The 25662-nt window shown below is 37.7% G+C and overlaps 1 protein-coding gene across 2 annotated transcripts in view; it reads right to left on the bottom strand.

Annotated features, from left to right (window-relative positions):
• Positions 1 to 25485, bottom strand: part of waplb (WAPL cohesin release factor b) — a 44310-nt gene extending 18825 nt beyond the window's left edge. Inside the window, exons 1-6 of one of the 2 annotated variants that reach the window (XM_006630532.3) lie at positions 25347 to 25485; positions 21583 to 22124; positions 8216 to 8921; positions 6939 to 7273; positions 5531 to 5646; positions 6 to 101 (exon numbers count right to left, since the gene is read on the bottom strand). In XM_006630532.3, coding sequence (XP_006630595.2) covers positions 6 to 101; positions 5531 to 5646; positions 6939 to 7273; positions 8216 to 8921; positions 21583 to 22102 — 1773 coding nt within the window. In that variant the 5' untranslated portion in view covers positions 22103 to 22124; positions 25347 to 25485. Of the gene's footprint in view, positions 1 to 5; positions 102 to 5530; positions 5647 to 6938; positions 7274 to 8215; positions 8922 to 21582; positions 22125 to 25127 lie in introns of both variants that reach the window. The other variant, XM_069189012.1, reaches the window with a different exon arrangement.
• Positions 25486 to 25662: the final 177 nt, after the last annotated feature.

Below are 25662 nucleotides of genomic sequence, written 5' to 3'. Positions count from 1 at the left end.
CTCACTGGAGCAGTTTGTGATCGGGGCAGGGGTGGTGGGGGCAACTCCTCAGGCTCTGGCCGGTTCCAGTGTCTGGCGTTATATACAGCTTTAGTGGGAGACTAAAATAGACAGAGAAAAACGGTATTAGATGGTAACCAAACCTATTTAAAAAACACTATTTCACATAAAATAAAGCATTGAAAATGTTACTTTTTCACAAGACATTGCTCTGAGTAGTATACCAGAAAAATGTTAACACCCATTTTTGAAAATACCATTACTCACTGTTCCTAATTATTAGTTGATAAAGGTGTTAAACCATAAATACCTAGACACTGTAACTGTTGTTGTAGCATTTATCGGTTTCAACATTTCTCAAATAAAAATTCCAAATATGCCATTTATGGCACTTTTTTTCAGTGAATAAGTACAATACTTTATGCTTTAAGCTGCTGAAGAAAACCAGGATAAAGCACTCTATAGCAGACAGCGCTGCAAATCTCCTGGAATGTTTTCATTACACAAACCAGTTCTCAGGAACAGCAAATTACAATTTCATCCATTTGTAGAATTTCTGACCAAGTACACTTGCAGATGTCACTTGTCATGTCAGACTTAAAGGTGAGCATTACGTAAAAACTGTGTGTATCTGCTCTTTGAGGATAATTTAAGAGTACAACAGAACAAAGAGTGGGAAATCCCCAGTCATTCCTTACACTTATTTTAAAATATTCCCTGCTTTACAACATTCCTAATAAAGTTTAAAAACTTAGTTTGGTTTGCTCTTGTAGTCCTTCTGGCTTAGGATGCTTGCTAAATGAAATAATCCTGCAACTGAAGCTCAACTTTGAAAAACAGAAATTTAAAACAAACAAATCAAAATACAAAATAAACATAAGATTTAATAAAATATTACCCAAAGAAAATACAGATTAAAAGGCCAAAGTAACCAACTATACATTACATCTAGGAAGAGCCTAAAAAAAAATATATATATAGATGTAAGGTACATATAACTTGAATTAAGTTTTTTTATTGTTACAATACACACCCCAGGTGTTATTCTTCAAATTGACTTATAATAAACATAAAAGCCAACTCAGCAGTTTTGACAGCAGGACGGATTTGAGACAACAGCCAACAGAAGAAAAAAAGCTTTGGCCACCCTTTCACTTCTTTAAAGCAATCTACTATATCTCATTGGCTAGGTCTGTCACTTGAAAATTAAAAAAAGCCCTTTCCTGGCACACAGACTGCAAGTATCTTCTTTCAATTACCCTTACTGCACAGCTGTTACTCTACAGCAATTCTAACCAAAGACTAACTCCCTACCCTCCACTCCACTCCTCTGATGATTGTTTTGCCAAAGCAGTCACCAGCACAGCTGGATAGAGATGACCCAACACAGCCTCTCACTAGGTGTGAGGCATCAGGCTTCACTCCAAATAGATCACACTTTGCTCCAATGCTTGAATCCAGTTCACTTCAAAAGCTGCCAAGTTTGGGGTCATGTTTAATCTCAGACCCCCCAAGTTGTTTCAAAGCACAAATTTTAGATGGACGTCACTCTCTGATGTTGCACAGTCTATCAAGCACAGTGGTTACAGTAGCAGTGCCCTAAAAATGTTTTTGTTTGACATGACAAACAGTCTTTTTTTTTTTGCAATTTGGTTATTTCTCCTAGAGGCTTACTGAACAAATAGAAGTAATTCTTAATTTTAAAGTACCAAGGTCATTTTAATGTAGAGTATTCTACAAGCCAAGGCTAAATACTTTCAATTTATTTTTTAAGCTTACTCGGCTGCTCATGGTCAAGTTCTAGATCAGGGGTGGGCGAACTTTTAATTGGCCCAAGGGCCACATAAAAGTTTGAAACTGTATAGCGAGCCACTTCAGGCTGCTGTTACAGGATACAGCCTATGGCCTATATAAGTTTAAAATCCCACATAGGCTCATTAGTTCAAGGTTAAACGATAACCTGAGAGAAAAAAATAAATATTTGAAATACAACAAAATAAAAATTGAATAAAACTTGACGTTCAACTCGCTAGCCAAGTCTTCACCGATTACCTCGACCCGACAGGTAACGGTTTTCCGTGACAAACTTATTTTCTCAAATGTTCTCTTGCTCTCTAGACAAAGAATATCTGCAGATTCTATCATACACTCCTTCAAAAGCTCCCCTTCAGAGAGCGGCTTGCTTTGTTTAGCAATTTTATATGCAGGCAGGTAGCTTGCCTTTGTGCTGGCCTCTTGGATAGTAGAAGGGCAAAAAAATACATTTTGCTGAGCCTGTAAACTAGCAGCTAGCCTGGAAGATCTATTAGCCCACTCCTCGCATGACCGATTGCTAGCATAGTATGTTTGGTAGAAAAATGCCAACTGAGATTGTACTCTTTGAACACTGCGACACTTTCCTGACAAATGTAACATATAGCGTTTGTTCCAACCTGTGTGAAAACATATTCTGCAGAACACTCTGCATTCACCATCAACTTTCTGCTTCTTCAACCCGCTCATTTTGGCGCAGGTTCCCTCACAGTACGATGGACCCACTCTGACTGCTGAATCAAACTGGTAAAGCAGGGGTTCCCAAACTTTCTCCTTGCCTCCCTTGAGCTGCCAAAATATTCCACATGCCTCCCTTGTGTCAAAAATAAGTTCTGTGCTAGTGCGATATTTGACAAAAGATTATGACTTTGAAAAGGAAATGATGGGTCAAAGTAAAAACAATCCAATTTTTATTATTTTTAAGCATCTTCAAAACCAAAAAGCCTGAGCAAAATAGTAAAAATATCTTTGTAAAATGCAAACAAACTGACTTAGAAAAAGTAAAAATTGAAAAATGTTTTTTTTAAAAGGGGGAGAAATACAACTTTTTGTTTGTGCCTCTTAATGGGTAGGTGGGCTTGTTTAATAAATTATGTTAACATGATTCACCAAAAATACTGGGTGGTATTTTTGAAATGGGAACATGCATTTCCTTCTCAACATTGGATTTGATAACTGCAATTGCTGAAAACTCACAAAGGCAGGAAATTGCAAAGGGAAGCAGAATTCACAGAGCTCTGTTGCTTATTTATTGGAACTCCAATAGTATGAGGTTTTTTGCACTGTGCTAGTCGGTATGCAAGTTTGTATGATGACAAAAGAACTTTGCTGGGGACTGTAGTTTGGTTAGATAAAGATGCTTTCTATTCTTTCATTTAACTTGCGCAAAAAATAGTCATGAGGCTTACTTATCAAAGTACTGTGAACAATTTCCAAATGACGTTTTAAGTTATACGGTAGAAAGCTCTCAGCAGCCAACACTTTAAGGCAGACAACACACTGAGGACATTCTTCGGTGTCCACAATTGTGCACGTGAAATCGAAATTCAAAAAACTGTCGTCATACTTTCTGTATTTGTGTTTCCGTTTCTTTTTAGAACTAGGCTCTGTGTTCTTTTTTTTTAACGTTTTTTACTCATATTTAAAAACCTCTCAAATGCGATCGTGTAACAAAAAACTCACAAAATGACCACTCATGGAAGCATGAAACAACAAAGGTGAGGTCAACTGGTACGCTGCTTACAGACTGCCGATTCTTGTGGCCAGTGTCATGTGACACAATCAAGTACCTTCAAATCCTTCAAAGGGTTTTGCTCGCAATAATTTTTTCTTTTACTGGCTATGCCTGAGACACCCCTGACCGACAATGGCGCCTCCCCAAGGTGGCGTGATGCAGATTGGAATCACCGTGGTGAAGCTATCTAATGGCACAAATAATGAAATTTAAGAAAAAACAGCACCAAACCAAGTGGAATATTATGAATATTGACTGATTTATTTCTGACCTCAAGGGCCAGTTAAAACTGGATACCCAAAGGTGTTCTAGATACAGCTCATAATTATCTACTGAACCTTTATCCATTTTTGGAGCTAGTGGGAAAACAGTGTAGCACTGATTTATTTCACATACCTTAGCAAGTCCATTACTAAGAGATATAAGTTTTAATTTATTCTAATTAAATTTCACTGAAGAGAATTAAGAGTATCATTGCTCAGCATCAGTAAAGCAGTAATCTAACAAAGAGAAACTATTACCAAAACAGGGTAAAGATATTCTAACAATTCAGATTTTTCAGACCTGTATAAATCTATCTGCCATTAGTACTCCCATGAATCCAGCTGCTATACTGTCTGCCAATGCATCAGCTATGTATGACAATAAGAAACTTTGGACTCAAGTATAGTTTGATGTTTTCCACCACACTAAGAATATTAAGAAACAGCACTCAAGAACATCTGAAGTGGAAAATGTTAATATTAAAGTATTTCATTGCTTCTAGCCTTAAATATTCAACACCTGTTGAATGTGTGTTACTGGCAAACTTTAAAATTGAAAAATGATTTAGCTTTTGATAACCGACGATAGCCCACCAGCAAGCAGCACAACGAACCTGTGAAAAGACACTGACATACAATAAACCAGAAAATATGGTGTTATCCTGCATGATTGTATCCCACTTGCTCCTGAAATTTGCTGGGATTAAAATACAAAACCAGAGCATATTCTCCAAGAATTCTACATTAAAGCAGTTTCCTGCATAAACATGACATGAAGGTAAAAAAAATCAACTTCCATTACTGGAAAACAAATTTAGAGACATTGCATGCCTAAATATTTTTAAATATCCTAAATATTTCACATTGATGAAACCCTTATTAACATATGCACCTACCTAAGCAGAACAGATAACTGCTCCTGTGTAACTATTTTCTATCTAAATCTAATTAACGGGTAAATTCATCAAGTTTTGATGAGATAATCAAAAAAAGCTAAAGATCAGATACATAACAGTTTAAGATACCTTTGTACATAACCTTTAAATTTAGATTAATGAGCATGGTCTCCTATATAAATAGCCTGCTCCTTCATTTAGGCACTGCACATAATAAATTATAAAAAAAAATCAATCAAGAGTTTTTCTGACAATGTTCTTTACTATTCTCATGTGGCACGGAGTCCTACTTTTTATATGCAAAACTAAATGCAAACTTCAATATATATTAACAATAGTTCTTAAATTAAACCAAAACATGCAAAAAGCTTAACATTTATCCTCAAAAAGATGTTCTGTATAATTTTCATTTAAATGTAAACAATACCATTTCCATTGTAAAACACTTCAATAAATTCTAGGTACTTACAAAACATTTTGGAGTGTTCTGAGTAGTTTGAACCATCTACTTCCCAGGTGCATATTTCTATAACCCATTGTGGGATCCCTCCCACATTTACACACCAACATCTTGAAATGCTGGGAAGCACCTTTAGGTAATTATAGAAACTCACACACTAAAAAATTTAAGTTACCTTTAGCGAAAATCTAATATTTAATTATGGTATCATCCTACCCAAATCTTATTTCAGTGAACATAAATAATAATTTCAGGATTTTAATTTACTTAAATACACTGGTGTAGACCTCCCTTCCCAGGAAGCAAAAATGCAACAGACATCTCCTTTTCACAGGCCAATCAGCACAGGGAAAGCTCTACTCACCCGCTTGGGGCCACTGAATATTTTCCTAGTGCTTTCCTTGGATTTATCCGACTGTTTCTGTCTCTTTGTCATTTCGGACACAGTTGGGAAGGGATCATCTAGGAATTCAAGACTGTCTGAAAGGCAATATTGCTTATTAGAGACAGAGGAAAAACACAGTGGCCTCTCTAGGATAAACTGAAGGCTGATTTTCCTTAGTGTTAGCATTATCCCGATCACAGATTTCACAAAACAAAAACAAGAAATTAGAAACAGAATGAACTCTAGGGGAATAAGAAACAAGCAAAGAGAGGATCTGTAAAGGTACAGAATGGAATGTTACATAATGGGAAAACCACCACAATTCACATTGATCAGATATAATGTTAAGATTTTTCAAAACTGTCATCTGTCAGTATGATCAGCATTCCCCAGGCAGCAGTACAAAATTGAAGACTGCCAGGACACAGTAGGCCAAAGACAGCCAGGACTGTTCTTGAAAATGTAATACCATATATAGCACACATATACAGTATATGTAATCATATAATACTAACTCCTGGGACACTGCAATTGCAAAAATGCCTACAGTTGCAGTGAGACTGTCACTGCCCTATGACTCACCTGTAAGAAAATGTAGAGTGAACAGCAAATGGCTCTCAGAGATAGGAAACAAAGAAATTGTGCACAGATCTTTGCTCTCTCCATATGTCACAGGGGTAGTAGCAGTTAGTCTAACTGACAAATTGATAGGCAAATTGTCTTCACAGAATGAATGAATTAAAACTGCAATTTTTTTGTATTCTAAAAAATACACACGCAAATAAACGGATTACAGTATTGGTATAGTGTTCTAAAAAGGTGTTCCTTCAACTGGATCCATTATACTTTCCTTGCTCCATTATCTGTCTTGGAAACATATATTGTACAATACTGAAGGGATTCTGGGGCGGTCTGTAACAAATAACAGCTTTGTCAAGGATAAAGCTTTATTGGATGCCAGTGACTGAGTTTTTGAATTAAAATGATCAGACTACATAAGCAAGTTTGAAACATATTGGACAAAACACAACAATATTCAAAATGGAGCCACTGTTCCTCAAAACATTGACGATGTGACAAGTTGTAATCCACCTTGTTTTCCCATCTCTGTTCACCAGTACTTTTCCTCACTTAAGTCTATTCCAGCCACTAGAGGGCTAACTTGTTAAAGTTTTTTTTTTTAATCCAAATCTGAGGTCAACTACTACAGCTCAACCCAGATACCCTTGACTGCAAATGTTCTTAAAATGTTTGACAGTCATAAGCAAATTATATTTAAATATAACAGTTATTAACTCTTCATGACAAAAACTGAGAACTGAGAATAACATGAATCTTTGTAATTCTTAAACAGGCTCTCATTCGACACATAGGAGTGCTTCCTGACCTGTAATGGTGCTTGCTTGACTGTCCTGCGAGTCATTCTCTTTGGACTCTAAAAGATGGGAGCAGGGCGAGTTCACAGACATAGCTGCTGCTGCTGCCGCCGCCGCCGCCGCCGCCGCCTTCCTCTTCGCCTTTCTCTTCTCTGCTGCCTGTGATTCCTCTTCTTCCTCACTGTCACTCTCACTGAGGTCATCGAAGCCGAAGTATTTGATTTTGTAATTAGTGCTACCTGAGGCAGTAGTGTCCCCATCCATTCCCTGACCTTCACTCTCATCATCAAAACCAAAAAACTCCAGCTTGGTTTCTTTTTTAGACTTGGTTTGGGCAGGCCGGAACCTGGATTAAACATGGAAAATAATACTTTTTATTGCTTAGAGATTTTGGTTGACAACAAATGAGAGAGATAAATAACAGACTTTGAATATAGATTTGTACAATATATAATTAATAAACACAAGCAGTATTCAAAACAAGTGCTTAAAGGAACATTTAATTCATTTACTTATTTGTCTTGAATATAGAACCCAAGGTTTCCATAATCCCTTAGAGTGGAAACCAACATGCACAAGTGTTTTATAGCATTACAAAAATACCTTTTCTCAGTTAACAGAAGAATCTCACTCTGTCACACATACATAAGCATTTAAGGTTGCTTGTTAAGTAATAATGTAAGACTCAACCATTCAGTGCAAAGCAGGCAATGACCTGAAACTTAAACGGGCACCCAGAGAGCAACAGCTCACAGCTAGCAGACAGGAAACTGTTCAAAAGATATCATGCCTGACTCCTCTGTTATGCCAAAATTAGAATTTTTGGAATTAAATGGTTTCCCTCATGGCCCAGTTTAACAAAACATAATACTCAATAATAATAAAGCTTGTTCAAACAATTAATATTCTGATCGGTTTTTAAATGAAAAACCATGTTTTAAATTTGTTTCAAATTAGTTACGCCATAAAAAAGTAGTTTTAAAGAACTTAAGTTTTAAAGAATTACCTTGTTAAAAAAGGGAGCAGTACCTATCTAAAACTATGGTGTTTATTTTATAAATGAATGGTATTTTTCAATAGACACCATAGACTCATAAACAGCTGACCTTAATTTACTTTAAAATGAACTACCTACATCACAAACATAAATCTACAGTTCTTCTGAACAGCTATACTCACAACTCTGAATGAACATTTTTACACAATTGCAAATCTACTGTTCAAAAAAATTAAAAATGTTAAATGTTCACGAATCTTAAATCCAAGCTAGTGTAAAAAAAAACCGAACCTGGCAGGCTTGGTGGTGGCAACTTCCGTTTTCTTCCTCAGCCGGCCAGCCTCTCCCAGGTCAGCAGGAGTGGTGGTGGTGAACTCATCCATGCTCCTCTCCATGGAGTCCTGGATAGTGACGTTGCACACAGACAAGCAGGATGGGTGCAGCACAGTATAGTCTCTCGTTCTACCTCTGCCAGTGCTAGTAGTTTTCCCGTCAGCGTTCCCGGCCACGCTGTTGGTCCTGAGTGAGGTCTGGGCACTTCTGTCAGAGTTGCCCAGTTGGGAGGACTGCTTACCCTTGTTGGGTCTGTGGTATGTCCGACAGATAGATGGCCTGAGAAGAGTGTGGGAATGGTCTTCAGATTCAGATGACTCCCTAGGGACATCACAATCCCCTCCACCTGCCTCATCACTTTTAGACTTTTGAGAAAAGTCACTGTCTGGTTCAGAAGCAGGATCATCCACACTGCCATCCCCTTTTGCCTCGCTGCCCTGCCCATAGTTAGAGGTCCAGACTGAGTGCTTGCTCTTAGTCTCCGAGCTGGGGGAGTCAGACCTCAAGCCCATGACAGGGCTCCAACTATCTAACAAGTCCTTGGTCTCGGTCTTCAGGGCAGTAGTCAGAGAACTGGGTGTCTGGTCGCGCTCTGATGCATTTCTGTACCAGGAGTAGCTGTTCTTTTCGGTGCCTTCATCAGACCATATCTGTGTTGTCTTGCCTGAAAGAGGAGGAGTGCATATGAAAGGGATCAGCTTTTAATTAGAATCAAGTCCCTGAAGAAACACTTAAGTGTAAAAAAGAAACCTAAAAAGCATTAAGCACAACAATTAAGATTCCTGGAGGTATAGGTTTGAGGTTACAGATTCTCACATTTGTCAAGCAAGACATCCAAAAGAGTTTATCAATATTTAATACTGCAATGAGCACCCAAGCAAAAAATGAGAAAAACGTCCATACAGACCCAGGAAAAAGATAATAACATTCAGTATTTACATACATAGATGATTGCAGATAAGTTAATCAAATGTTTTCTCTGTATGATGATATACTGCAATGTAACAAATTCCTACATAATCATGTTTATTACCTGAACACAAAAATTAGAACTTTTTTTTATTTAATTAACTGCCAGAAGCAGACAAACTCAAGAGCAAGTGGCAAACCCCTCTATTAGTGGTTAAAAGAAAGACACTTATGAAGAGCTGAACCTGCATTTTATCCGTTTACAAAAACAGGTTTGGAATCTCTGCTTTTAGTGTGCTTCACTCAAGACCACAAGCTGAAAAATCAAGGCCAGAATATCTCATTTGGTGCGAGACAAAAGATTTCTTGCACATAGTAAAATCTTAGCACCAGGAAGTTTAGAGTATCCACTCTGAATAAATCTGTGATATCTACAATTAAAATGAGGAGACGGCAATAAGCACAAAACTCTAAAACACAGGGAAAAAAAGCATATTAACACTCGTTTAAATTTATAGTCCAAACATGAAAACCAATTAATATTCCCAGCTCTGTCTACCACTCAAAGGTTACTATTAAAGTGCTGTTTTTGCATAAACCCATAAAGCATGGTTTGTATCCATATTAATTTTAATAGATGTGGAATTAGGCTGAGTCACAGAAGTCGATTTGATTAAATCATTGTTTAACAAAACCGACACTGCAAAAAAGCACAAAGCCTGTTGCCTCAAGTCATGCCTGTTGCACAACCATAAAGTCAAGAAAATCACACCTACTTGGTACTCCTAGTGAGACTCGCCATTATTCTTACTTTGAACGAGGATCTGAAAGCAACACTTGTATAAAGCAAAATTTGTCTCTTTTAAGCTTATATAAAACAAGAAAGGTATCACGCTTTACTTCTCTAAACATCTCAAAACAGGTGAGAAACAAGCATATATAATTTAATTTTTAATGTACTGTATTTTCTTTCATGAAGTTTTATCAATACCATATAAACAAAAACTCAGAAGAACAGAGGTCTACTCTAAACAATACACAACGTACTAAATTGAGCACAGCATAGCAATCTTTTGCACAATATAATGAAAAGTTCAAACTATTTTTACCATTGTTTTGTCAGCAAGGTTTTAATTTAAACCATCCTACAAAAAGCATCAAGTGAGCTCTCCTAAAAGTACTTGAGAATCAAGATTATGTCACACAGGAAAAAAAAAGATCCAGAAGTTAAATGTTTAAATGTTTTAGTGGCATACACGGTGCTTTTAACAACATTGAGAGATTGTTTTTTCTTTCTAAAACAGCCTACGTTATGCCAGCACAGAAACACCTTCCCAGATTCTGCATCACTTAGCTAGGCACAAATACATTTCTGTTGTTGCTTTTTGATTTTCGTCTCCTCTCTAACTTACAAAAATACCACAGCAAACCAGTGGTGCAATTATCACAGATAAAAGAACTTAAGCTCCTAACCACATTTTTACAACACTGAAGCAAGATGGCTGTGGGCTGATTTAAACACATTTGAAAAGAGTATGCATGTTACTCAGTTTACAAGATCATTATGTGGCGGAGGCATACAGCACCAAACCCCATCTGCAAGAACAGCAACATACTGACAATTTTCACACTACTGCGTCATCCATAGCACCTTCAGAAAGGCCATTAATTTCCCTGCTTTTCAACACTACTTTGCCATTTTCAAAAGCTTTCTATTATCCTTTTAGGTTATTTGAAATGCAACACTTACTGCCAGCCTATCCACAATTTAAGAATGTTATTCCTAAGCAGAGAAACTAGTGATCATCTTATTTTATTACATTTAATGCTCAATAAATTTAAAAACAAAGATTCAGAAAGTAGAATTCCAACTACTCATATTAAATGATTTATTACATGTAAGAACAAAGAACAAATCTCAGGATACAGGTTTCAGCCAGCAGCATATTACAATTGTTGCTCAGGTCTAGAGCTACTGCTGCCTGCCAACCTTTGTTTTTTAGCTTCTCTCTGTCATTTTTGTGTTGGCATGCTGTTTGAGATGTCAGGGACTGGAAAAAAGACTAACTTCTCTCAGGTCTTAACTGGTGAGAATTAAAATCTCCTGAGTTACTTCTATCTGTTCATGCACTGAATGGAGAAGCAGGCACTCTTTTTTAAAACTGAGATGGTGGCAGTGAGCCCACAGATTGTCGAGATAAGCATCAACAAACGCAATTGATCAAAATGATTTTGAAAATAGTGCTGGTCAAGGATGAACAAGGAAAACAAATACTCACACAGTGCAATGGGAGTGCACTGAATTTAAAACTGCCATAATGGAGGACTGCTCCTGTCATAACATCTGCACCATGGGTTAATCAAAAGGAAGTAAGCAGGACTTGGAATGTTAAAAAAAATAATTCCTGTATTGTTTCTACCTTTGGCACACTGGGATTGGGAGATGAAGAGGGCACAACCTACCTCAACTGCTCTTGTGGAAAACATGACAACCCCCATTATTTTCATAGTTCTCCACTACTTATAAATACAGTGCCATCCAGAACTATTGGCACCCTTGTTAAAGATGAGCAAAACAGACTATGAGAAAATGTCTTTGCTGTTTATCAGCTTGATCTTACAGTGAAACTGAGAGAAATCTAACCTTTCAGCAAGTTAAATCATTCAGTCTTTAGGAGCTCTTAAGTGGTCATCCATGACAACTTCCTGTTTCACTGGGGTATAAATAATTAGGTGATGCGCAGTACAAACACCCTAAGGCATCTATCAACATGGGGAAGATCACAGAATACACAAATGAAATGAGACAAAAGGTTGCTGACCTTCATAAATCAGGCAATGGCTGTACACAAAATAGCTTCACACCTGAAAGTACCAATCTCCACTATTAGGGCAATCATTAAGAAGTTTCAAACAGCTGTGAGCTGTGATGAACCTGTCTGGAAGAGGACGCAAGTGTATTTTGCCCCCATGCAAAGTGAGGAAGATGGATTGAGAGGCAAAGCTTTCTTCAAGGATCACAGTTGGACAATGGCAGGAGTTGGTTGCATCCAGGGGTCACCAAGTCTCCAAAACTACAATTCGATGCCACCTCCATGCCAACAAACTATTTGGAAGGCTTGCCAGAAGAAATCCTATGCTGTCGTCAAACCACAAACATAAGCACCTGGAGTTCCCTAAACATCACCAGAACTTTAATTGGAACCAGGTTCTATGGTCAGATGAGACAATAGAGCTTTTTGGTAACGAACACTGTGATGGTGTGGGGCTGTTTTTTCTTTCCCCAAAGGCACGGGGAATCTTGCTATGATACATTGCATCATGGACTTCATCAAATACCAGGAGATTTTAGATCAAGATCTAGCTGCCTCTGGCAGGAGGCTAAGACTGGGTCACCGCTGGATCTTCCAGCAAGACAATCATCCAAAGCATACCTCCACATCCACACAAAAATGGTTCACTGACCACAGAATCAAGCTTCTGCAGTGGCCATCCCAGTCTCCTGACCTAAACCCCATTGAAAACCTGTGGGATGAGCTGAAGAGGAGAGTCCACAAGTGAGGACCAAGGATCTGGACAGATTTTGTATAGAGGACTGGTCTCAGATTTATACTTTATATTTTTTTATAAGGATTTTTTCTTTGAATAATTTTTCTTAATTGAAAGGTTAGATTTCTCTCATATTTTCAGTGTAAGATCAAGCTAATAAACAACAAAGACACTTTTCATAGCCTTTTTTGCTCATCTTTACCAAGGGTGCCAATAATATTGGAGGGCATTGTAGCTCCCCAAGAATCTAACCCAAGGCCCCAGCACTCCTATATACAGTCTCCACGTGCCCACATATGTAGCAAATGCTTGAATCAAACTCCACTCGGGGAAGCCCCCCCTCTCCCATTTGTTCATTCTTAATACACACTTCCTAGCTCTTCTGTTTTTACTCACATTTTACTTTCTGAAATGGATGCCTATGGGGTCATTTGAGGGAAGATATTTATTGTTCAACCAATGCATAATCGGATGTATTTCAGGGGCAATATATAAAGGGGTTTTGGGATTTCTCCTTCACATTTTTGTTATTTATGACATTCCCAGTTACAAATTGGCACAGGTGCTGACTTATTTTTGCCTAAGAGGATCAGAAGATGAACAAAGACAATTCCTTCTTCCACTTAAAACTTGACAGGAAAAAAACATCCAGGGATAACCCTTGGATAAAGTGGTTAATCGTTTAACAGAAATTAATACAAAAATGAAAACAACCATCTTTGCAGCAACCTTCCATTATATAAAGGACACTGAAGTTGAAAGGGGTACCGTCTTTACCATGTTAATGCACGTCTTGCATGTGTTTCAACGAAAAAATACAAACAGCTTAGAGTGCTGACTGCTGCGCAATGCAAGCTTGATTTGTTGTCACCTAAACTTTTCTTATGTTTCAGTTTGGTAACTGAAAAGCATTTAATTGTTTACAATATACTTAAGAGGCTGGAAGTTGAAGATCCATTTTGTTAAGCTGAGCTATAGGTTTCACAAAAAAATTCAATCTTTATTACATTTTGTGAACCAGGGAGATTATTTTTCCACCTAAACCGATAAACACTTTTTATGGCAGGCTGCCTCTCCTTCAGGTGAAATTAACCACTGGTCTGTGCACCTTCGGTCTTTATTAGCTCAGGGGGTTGATAGCTGGTTACAGCAGCAGCATGTTGTACTTCTGCTCTGATGTTAGCTCCTGTTACAGATCACTGCAGAATTCCCTTGATTACAAATTAAGCTCTTGTTAACAAACCTTTATCTCACCACACATGCTTAAAAATGTGATCTAGCTTCCAAGAGTAACCATAGAAACACTCCCAAGCAATTTTGAACCACCTTATATCCAAAACAGCATACTGAAATGTCACATTTTACAAAATTACTTTAAAAAAAATCTACTTATTTTTGAATTTTAAATCATTTTGTAGATTTCTGACATACCGTCATGTGCATGACATTCTGTAAATAACTGCACTGGGTGAATTTACTGACTTACAAGAGCATTTGTCCATGTATATGGACAGTACTGCAATTATAATTTACAAATGAACTAGGATATACAATGCACATTACAAGAATGTGTATTATTAAAAAACAGATTCTACCCATGGACACTAACCAGTCCCTCTTACTGCAATTATGCCATCTCCATGTTTTGGAGAGTAAAAACAAAATAGCAGCTGGTCACAACTTATTGAAAAAGAGCAAACAGAGGTAACCTGCTCTCTCTTGCTTTATATAGTATATATTGTTAATAGATTTAAAAATTACACTTACATAAACAGACAAGGATGTGAAAATCAGTGCATAGAACAACTGACATGAATGTCAAAAGGTACTGGAATTAAGTTGGCATCTGTAGCTCCACAGCCAAAACATTGCGTTTCTGTTCTTCTCTGCATGGAATAAACCTTTATTTGCTCCTCTGTAGCTACACTTGAAGTACTTAAGAGCAAATTAACTCCAATCTTCCACTTAGTATAACATACACACTGTTTTTATTTGCTACATAAAAAAGGAAGAGACAGCCCTTTCTAGCTCTTTAATATTCAGTGAGAACATTGGACAAGGACGTCCAAGACAGCACACTTTTCCTCTGGACAGGTGGCATAGCAAGGGGACAGATATTGGATACTGTTAACAGTGTTCAGGAATTTGGACTTTGGCCCATCCAGACAACAGTTTAAGTTCATTTCTAAATAGTCATCAAAATGATTCAATTTACTCAAATGCCTGATATTTAAAGTAGCCTTAACCTTAAGCTCATTTCTAACAATCAATACACACACAAACAGGAACAAACCGAGATTTTTTGTTAAAGAGATCATAATTCAGATTACAACATGAAATCATCAAATACAGTAAACAGTTTATTAAAAACATCTTTGCCATGTTTTTCTGTGAACATGTACTACGCCTAATTAAGCTAAACAAATATTACAGATAAAAACATTTGCTCAGTCACCAAAGGAGCTTCTTCTAACTGGATCAAAATAAGGGTAGCTATTATTTCATAACCAGTCCTCAAAACAAATGTCAGGGCTTTTAATGCTCTGGTGGGCTTACATATACTGTTACATATAATATTGTGTGCAGAATCAAATACAGGATCATGTTCTTTACTCAACAGAATAAATACTTGATAATTTAATTAGTTTATTTTCTAACACAATGGGAAATTGACTTCTATAAGTCAACTGATTTTGCTGCAAAATTGCACTCCTAAATACACCGTATACACAGTACACTATTTTAAGCTAGAAGACACGGGAGTGTTGTTTTATCCATTTATCAATACAGGCCTACAACTGTGAACGTTGAAAAACATTCCGAATTTGTAAATTATCTATAAAATAATTTTATGGGATTTGTATCATAAAAAATTAACATAAATAAGAAAAGCAATGCATTAACATTTAAATGGAAAAGAGGATCAGCACACATTCAAATGTAAGCACAACCCTTCAGTTTCTGAACAGTCAAGACCTTGAATAAAAAATGTTGGCAAGAAATTGGCTTTTTGTCTTTCATCAATTGTTTTGAGGTCATAGAGCATAAGCACGAGCCATTTCCCATTCTTAATCCATTGGGTCTAAACTGTCAGTTGGCCTTTAACTATTAAGGAACTAAACTAAAAAACAAAAGTGAGCTTGCACCCGTCCCAAAACAGCTTCCTCTAGCAGGAGGGAGTGGGAGGGGAAGAACGAATCCCCTTGACAGAGATGAAGGCTAGATGATGTGGTTATTATTTTGGATTGGCTTTAAAGCAAACTTGGTTCAAATTCTCACTGGTCAATTTAACCATCTCCCAGCTGGAAAGAGACACAAATACAACTTGCATGCATGCTTATCCAAACAAGACAAAACCTGTATTTGCTCCTAATCATGATTTGATACCACAGACAAGTAAACAGAATACAAATTGCTTAGATACTGGATAAAACATACAAGAGGAAAGACACTAATTATTCTTATTTAACAACTGTTAAAAAGATGCATTTTACAATGGTCTCACCTGCCGGACAATAAATAACACAATTTTCACAGACACCAATAGACTGCATAGGATCCTTTAGATGCTCATTTAGCAAAACAGATGTTACACACATAAAACTTTGTGTAATTTATGTAATACTGTGACTGACAGCTGCATATTGTGAACATCTTGCAATGCAGTAGTGGTAATTAAACTTAAAATCAAATACATTCCTAGACATGTACATTCTTACATACATTCTTAGTGACAAAAACTGATCATTCAGTTACAGTTGTGAGAAATAGTTTGTGAACCCTTAGGTATTATATGGATTTCTGGATGAATAGTTCCTAAAATGTGATCTGATCTTCATCCAAGTCATAATAATAAAGACAGTCTTATTTAACAAACACACAACATTTTATATTGCCATGCCTTTATTGAACAAATAGTTTAAACAATCAAGGTCATTGACGGAAATGGTATGTGAACCCTTATATATAGTAACTAGTGGAACCTCCTTTATTGCCAATAAGCTCAACCAAACGCTTTCTGTAGCTGCTGATCAGACCTGCGCAGCAGTAAGGAGGTATTTTGGCCCATTCCTCTATACAAAACTTTCAGTTCATGTATATTTGTGGGTTGTCTTGCTTGAACAGCCTGCTTCAGATCATGCCACAGTATTTCAATGGGATTGAGGTCAAGACTTGGGCATTCTAAAATTTGGAATTTCTTCTTTTTGAGCCACTCTGTTGTTGGATTTACTCCTATGATTTGGATCATTGTCATGTTGCATAAGATCTTTTTGTGAGTTTTAGATTACAGACAGATGACCTGATATTCTGCTGTAGAATTTCCTGATCTAACTTGGAATTCTTTGGTCCCTCAATGACTGCAAGCCATCCAGGCCCTGAGGCAGCAAAGCAGCCCCACACCATTATACTCCGTCCACCATGCTTCACAGGTGGAATGAGGTTTTGGTGTTGGTGTACAGTGTTGCATTTCTCCAAATAGAACACTGTGTACATTTACCAAAAAGTTCAATGTTTGTCTCATCTGTCCACAGAACATTGTTCCAGTACTGCTGTGGAAAATCCAGATGGTCTTTAGCAAACTTGAGACGGACAGCAATGTTTTTTTGTGAGAGCAGTGGTTTCCTCCGTGGTAACGTCCCATGAACACCACTCTTGTTCAGGGTTTTTCTTATGGTAGACTCATGAACACAGACATTATCAAGTGCAAGTAATATCTGCAGATCCTTAGCTGTCACCCTAGGGTTCTTTGTCACCTGTTTGAGGATTGTACGGCATGCCCTTGCACTGATCTTTGTAGGACGCCCACTCTAGCAAGAGTAGCAACAGTGCTGAATGTTTTCCATTCGTAAACTATCAGCCAGACTGTGGACTGATGTAGGCCCAAGTCTTTAGAAATCTTCTTGTAACCCTTTCCAGTCTTATGAGCTTCATCAGCTCTTCTTCTGAGGTCCTCTGAAATGTCTTGATTGCGCCATACTGCACACAGAATTCTGTTGTGAAGAGCAAGTAACAAAAACTGTGTGATTTTTTATATGGCAGGGCAGGTCAAACTCACACCTGAATTGATTGGAACACCTGACTCCAATTACCCTCTTTTCAAGATGTCATTATCCTAGAGGTTCACATACTTTTTCCCATCAATAACCTTGATTGTTTAAACCATTAGTTCAATACAGATATGACAATGTAAAATATTGTGTTGGTTGTTAAATAATTTGTCTTTATTTATTATTATGACTTAGATGAAGATCAGATCACATTTTAGGAGCCATTCATGGCACCTGAACTCTTTTTTTAAAAAGGAGATAAAGAAGTCCAACATCCAGCAGATGTACAGATAAATCTGCAAGGTGAAATTCTTTAATTTGGCAGAAATGCAAAAAAGGCTCATTTTTTCCACCATATAATTCCGAAGGGCTAACAAACTTTCTGCATGTTTTAACCAACAAAAGGAACGCAAACTACAAAAAGTAAACACTAGCAAAGAGGTTATGCAACTTATTTTACACCAGGTTACACTTACACTTATTTAGTAAGGAAGCAAGTAAAAAAAAACGATAGAATGTCACTCAAATATCTAAAATTATGGATATTCTCTCAGGACAAACTGGCAGTGCACAGTCACGTCACTTTGTCACTTGCAGGCAGTCTAATGGAAAGAAAGGTGTGATGGTTGTATTTTAGTTTATGAATTAAAGTTGTCCGTAATGAGAATTAGTCTTCTTGTGGAACTGTGCTCATTATTCACATACAGTACAGGATCACATCAGGCCAACATTCTATTTCAAGTACTCTGGGCTGTTCATTGGCAGCAAGGCAATACAGCACAGAAATGCTTATAATGAAAAAGGTTCAGAAAAAAGCTAGGATTTCAAATCTGATTAAGAAAAACAATTAGTTGTAACTTAATTAGCCACTTTTTGTAATGAGCAAAGAAATTTTGAGTTCATGACCCGAGAACCCAGATATCTCAGTCTCATCTCCAACACACTCACAAATCCATCACTGTAGCAATACCACCTGGAAATTAACCACATTTTGTGATAATATGGCTGGGACAATGGATCGATGTATCCAATCAGCATCAATGGTTAACATAACCATCAATGTCAGTCTAGGGAGTAGGAGAGGATATATCAATAATTTAATTAATAGCTCTGACCTGCCAATCACAACAGCATTCTGCCACTTACATATGCATGTCAGAATGAATAATAACAGAACGGGCAGTTTTAAGTTCTATTACCATTAGACTACAATATTTATCTTGGAATGTCAGATGTAAAATGCATAAAACCTGAACTTGATGTTTACATTTTTTACAGTATTTGCCTACAGCTACTAATTAACCAGTAAGCCTGCAGGAGTTCATTAAATTATTTCCTTATTTTTATCTAATTTTTCCTCTAGGTTTTCATTTTTTTAAAATATTTTGTCAAAGTTTAGATTAATTCATGTGCACATGAAGAACAGAGCCCTTTCCATGTTTTTTTTAATCCAAACTGTTATACTTCATCTTACACAATAAGAGGACAACATTAGCTTAACTATACAAACAAGATTAACTAGTTATTCCTGCAAATCATATGCACCTGAACGCTTTTTAAAAAAGCAGATCAAGAAGTCCAACATCTAGCAGATGTACAGATAAACCTGCAAGGTAAATTTTTTTAATTTAACAGAAATGCAAAAAAGGCTAATTTTCTCCCTTGGTCCACCAGTACTTGGCAGATGCTTTCTGACACTCTTCTTATTCATTTTCAACAAAGATGTCATGAAAATAACTTGAGCTGTAATTGAATACTTTCACTAACCTATTTTACAAACTTTAGAAACCCAACACACATTACACAAAATCTAACAATGCCAAAGACCCTAGCTCTGAGCATAATCATTATTCAGGGCAGGGATTAACACGGAAGCATAGGAACTCACTGTCTTCTATATCTCTGCTGCTGTCAATCAAGAACTCATACACACTTTTCTTTTGCATTGGGAGGAAAGGATGCATCATTCCTTCAAAACAATCCATCAATGCTGGGAAGAAAAACAGTCACCTGTACCCAGTGGAGAGACAATGTTGAACTATGAAAATTCAACTTGTAAACAATTTCTTCTGAACTTCCGCCTGCACACTTGAGGCTGCTCAAAGAGCTAAAAAAAAATTAGTAAAGGTCTCCAAAATATAGATCACTAAAATGCTAGCAATCAAAAAGGTAATTACTTAACAGTTTGGATATATAAAACGATAAACGAGACTCTTCTACAGCAAAACTGTAAAGTAGGTTTTGAAAATGGTTGACCCATTTTAATTTAAATTAGAAATGCCAATAAATCAGCTACTGAAATCCTTCAATGAGGTTAGCATCTTGTTTTACTTTTACAAGCACATTACGTTAAGCTGTATCTCATCCATCCTGATTTGTTAAATGGCCCATCTGAACTAAAAATCAAGACTTTTATGTAGCAAAAAATGCCAATTTCTTCAGTTTACCAGACTGGAGACAAATTTTAATATTTAATAAACCTTAACGTTTATATTTTTAAACAAATAAACTAATATTTTGATAATAATGCTATAAATATTATACAACAAAATTGTCAACTGAATGTTCAATGTAACACTGTTTTCAATACCATGCTAACATTCCTACATATAGCATTAGACACTAACAAAATAATCAATTCTTCCAAACAAGAAGTTTAATTCTAGCTCTGCTGGTGTGTGGGCAGCCATTAAGTACATACTCTCCACATGATGTAAAACCTGATACAGCACTGTAATCATTAATTTGACAAAAAAAGAAATACACCAGTTTGGCTCCCTGGACTCCAAACCCATTTACAACCAGGCTTTAAACTAGAAATTTCAAACAAGAAACTTTTTAGATTTTAATAGCTTCCTCAAATGTTAATTCTCTTGTTCATTTAAGACACTTTGAGGCCAATTTCCCATGGGAGCAAACACCCCATTCTAATGGATTTACTATTAAGTGGGCAGGTTGCCCAGAGCTACCCCTGAGACAACCTGAGGCATTGTTTCGTATTTTATTTACCAGTACTCCGATTTAGCTTGTTAAAGTGCTAATTGTCATTTCCACTGTACTCTCCAGGACTCTTGCAAAACAGATTTAAATTACCTTAATGGGGTTAACCCTGGTTAAATAATGGTTAATACAGTATTCTGAAATAAGGAAGAATAGACCCGACTGCTTATAGTGTCACATGGTTTTCAAGTACAATCAGCTTCTGACCTTTAATAGAACTTGTTTGGATGAACCTTGTTAAATTTCTAATGGGTGTCTTTCAAAGGTTTGTTTCAATTACAAACCACAACAACATGCTTCAACACAGTAGTTGTTGTCGGCAAAGCCAGAAAACAACACTTTTAAAAGGCTTTGAAAAGATTAATTTTACTTATGTCCACAAGATCTGATCTCACAGCCTGTATTCTTTATTGACATGTAACACTGTTTTACATTCTCACAATCTGAAAATGGAAAAACTACCTTCTCTGAGTTGATAGTGACTAATCACAATGAAGTGTCTGCACCCTACTGCAGATAAAAAGCATACTCTGACCTGGGTTTGGAGAAACGAAATCCAGTAAACACATTTGCTTGCCTTTAAAATGATCTACAATAAAGCATTTCCACAGGTCACCTGTAACTTAACTTAGAAAGGTAGTAGCATAAGAATTCTAATCATTACAATTCGGCAAGCTCCCCGGCCATGTTGTTGAAGGCATTACACAGGTTTTGATTAAGAAACATCTGGATGAGATCCCTTGATCAACTTGTTACTAACAACCAAACAACCAAACATGCAGTTACCACACCATGCCATGTGTGTTTCCTTATTCTTACCTGCAGAGGTGCTAATGCCCAAAACTCTGCTGTTGCCATCATCCGGGACCTTGTGTGTGCTCCTGTCCTTCAGCCCCTGGAGATCACGGTCAAAAACTGAAGGTGTGCAACTGGGAGCCACTGCCTCCACAGTGATAGGCTGGCTCACCCTGCTATTGGCCTCCAGCACTGACCCCAGCTTTTCCATCCTTGGGGGCTCTGTGGTGACAGCTGGCACTGGCTGCTTGACTGGAGCAGCCTTGGTCTGGGGAATGCTGCGGGAGGTGACAGGCTTAGAGTCCTCATCACTGTCAAAACCAAAGGGGTCTTCAGAGGTATCATCCTCAGTATGCCTGGCTTTTTTTGGTGCCTCTGTTACCTCAGGCTTGTAGTTGGGCCTCTTGGAGCCCAGCTGTGCCTTGAAGGTGGTTTCTCCCCATTTGGTGCTGAGCGTGGCCCGCTTGTTGGACAGGACTTCATCAAACTTTGAGTTCCCATTCCCTCCCTTCCGACTGTAGGTTTTACCAAATCTTGATGTCATTGTGACTTCTGTTTCATATTCTCTGTGGAAAAAAAAGTAAAAGTCAGCAACTCAAAGTATTTTAGGCTCCTCAATTAATGCATCTTATCATGCTAGAGTCCTTTAAAATGTCAGTTTTAGTAGCATATAAAGAGAATAAAATCTCTTGATTTTCATATTTGAAATTATTTCTAAAAATACCACAGGGATATATTGAGGAATAAATAAATACAATTTGACATGTAATTTAATGCTTACTATGTTAGTTACAGTTTCTTCACTACCACAATAAGAGAATAACCTTTTCTGTAGTTTTCTTGTTGTAGTAGGTATTGAATTTTTAAAAGAAAATGCTGTTTGCCCAATCATTCATCAGTAAAGTATCAATCTGAAGTGGCAAGCCTGTATTTCAAAGCACATTTGCATTGGAACATCCTGCAGTTGCGATCCAAATTCCATAATATTCAGTTTTGCCATGGAAGGGCAAAAACTTACAAATGCAGAGAGAATCTCTCACAGGTAGATGGCTTCAAATAAATGTTAGGTCATCTCTTACAACATTTGTGAGAAACGAGGTGTCACAGCTTAGGTGAAAATTTCCCCAGAAAAAAACAGCACACTAAATTGCCAAAGCATATCACGTAGCTGGTGACCTGGTGACAAATGCACTTCCAATATTGAAATGCTGATCCAAATTCCCACATATTCTCTTCAGGTATCCTATTCAATGTGACATTATAGAAATCGCTACACTATAAATGTTTAAATATTTCACTGTTTATCTTAAAAATACTCCACTGCATTTGGTACCAAAGCACCCTTCTCCATTTTGTTTCCAAACGTAGCAGAGAAGTTAGTTGCGCAATACTGAAAGTTCTATAATACTGGGTACGAATTTTACAGTTAGTTATACTGAATACATGTAATGTTCAAGACTGTACAAGAGAAATGTTTCAGTTTTCCATTGTTATGTCTGGTGTAAGAAAGGAACATTTGATTTTTTTCTTGTAGCCGTTTTATCCGATATATGCAATACTAACGTCGATCACAAAAACCTGCAAGATTACAATTTAGAAAGATTGTTGCATATCAGAAAAGCAAAAAGTAGTAATCCACTTAAGAAAATGTGTCAAACTGGGTAGCAATTCACATTCACAAAACGTTTTAACTTGCATTTAAGGGTGGTATCTATTTATACGGTATTTTTTTTAAGTATAACAATCAGAATAGTACTTTCTACTTTGTCAATAGAAAAATCTCTTTTTCTATCTCACTATCTCACTGCTGCAGCTGACAGTCTTCCCTATCGACGTCTTTGGAATCATGAAACACAAACAAGAGCACAAAAATGGAAACTAAGAGGAAGTGCATTTAAAACTGAAAACCGAAGGTTCTTTTTGTACTAAGAGTTGTGACGTCTGGAACATGCTAGCCCATAACAGTAACGTTTCTGAAGCTGATATAATAGCTTCTCTCCAGAAAGACCTGAAGGTGATACTGAGATCATTAGCTACTACAAGTAGTAGCCTTGTGCTAGACAAGGTGAATTGCACCTTCTTGTTTGTAACCTCTTATATAATTTTTTTAAAAAGGTTTATTTACATGCTTTTAAACACTATACCGTTTTGACACTCTGTATGAAAAACAATATAAAACGCATCTTGATGATGGTTTTCCGTACGTAATACTACTTAAGAAGCGCAACATTGTTTTTGAAAAACTACTAAAATTAGTAACCCTGCTGCTCAAATATTGTACATTACCAAGTATGACATCAAATATCTTATGACCAACAGCATTTAAAATCCGTTCACTTCTAAACAAAGACCAAGCAAACAAAACCAAAACGTCCTGTATACTGAATCAACTCATGTTTTGCTTGTAAAATTAAATCATATACAGTTATATTAAATCACCTTGCCATCCGCTAACTTGGATACAACAGGCAGGATCGATTTTCTTCTCAGTACGCATGCGTGAGCCCGAGCGCATTGTTTTGGGCTGTCAAAGCGTAAAAACGATGCATTTCAAACTAGTACAAATTACAACTTATTTTCTTAAACTAAAGCTGACTGTTCTTAAATTTAACTTACAACAGTCTTGCGACGTGACTGAAGAATCATTCAACCAATGTGGTAACTGGCCGTCAAGCAAACAGCGTTTAATTTTAACATAGCACGCACCGGAACTTTCTCTTCGATTGGCAATAATCAATTTGCGTGAGAGTTTGCGGTAATCGATCCTATTAATGTGGAGACTGAAAGCCGGATATCTGCGTCACCGTGCTTTTCACAGATGTGTACTTGATCACGATCAGTTCGTACTCCTCTCAACTCATGATCCTATAAACTTCATAACGGTAATATACAAAAGAAGCGGTTGTTTTCCATCGGGCCTACAAACCATAAAAGCACTAAAGACTAGCTAAAGTGTTGAAAACGAACGTCACTTACAGGGGTTTTATTTCTACACCGTATTTTTAAGAATCGGTGAAAATATATATTGAGCTTTCTTAGCTTTCGTGTCAACACGGGGAGAAAACACGACTAATGCTGTACTCCCCCATCCTGCCCTGGGTCCATGACAATTCGCCCCAATGTCCCACTTTCGACAACACGACCAACGTCACGGTGTTTTCATTGAACTTGCAGTTCTCGCAGGTCATTGTTCAAGTTATTCGATACGTGAATCGCAATGATCCGCTTTCGAAAGAAATCTTTAAATGCTACCCGAGACATAGATTGAGGCTAGGCTCTTCTCGCTCGCTCCGCGAGGCACGCAGGCCTGACAGCTGCTTATCTCCACACCGTTATTTACACCCCTCCTCAGCCCGCACGGCTGGGCTGAAACTCGCCGAGCTGCCTGCCTGCGCACCAGCCCCCACAGATTCTGGCTTTAACCGCGACCGGGGGCGTCCGCTCGCTAAGGTACTGCCTGGCTGCGTCGCTGCGATCGCACCTGCGTCAAAAAAAAAGGCAACAGCCACCCCCCCGTTTACTCGGAGATCACCAGGCCGTGTTTGGAAACCTCCGGGCCGGCCACTCACCTCACTCACACTCCGAGGCGGCCGCTTCCCTCTGCTCGCACTCGACTGGGCCTCCTGCTCTCTCGGCCCCCTCACACAATATAAACAAGCTGGCAACTACTTCCAGCGGCACCAGCGGCTATCCCTTCGTGTAGTATAGCGAGCCCGGGGTCACCAGGGACGAGCAAAGTTTGTTTTCAAAGTTCTATTGTTGTTATTTTAATTTATCTCAAAACTCGCCTGACTCTTTTCGGCTGCGCCGCTGACTGCCATTCGGGTTCCCCCCTCCCTCTTTCCTTCGCTGCCAAAACCACCGTCACCTCGCAGCGAGCTGCCGTCTGTCCAATCACAAGGCGCAATGCTGCCCTGTGGTGCTTAAACCGCCGTTCTGCGTCCCAGTGAGTGAAGATCTGATTGGCCAACGGCAGAAGGAAACGGTTTAAGATTGAAATCAAAGAGGAGAGAGGGGGAGGGCGAAGCGTCTAGAAGGAGACGTTAATACGTAAATTCAACGGGATGATGGGATCTGTAGTGATCAAAAGCAACATTAGGAGAG

This window comes from Lepisosteus oculatus, chromosome 4, assembly GCF_040954835.1.
Source record: "Lepisosteus oculatus isolate fLepOcu1 chromosome 4, fLepOcu1.hap2, whole genome shotgun sequence".
NCBI lineage: Eukaryota > Metazoa > Chordata > Actinopteri > Semionotiformes > Lepisosteidae > Lepisosteus > Lepisosteus oculatus.
The sequence above is the reverse complement of the archived record's forward strand: the minus strand, read 5'-3'. Positions and strand labels throughout refer to the sequence as shown.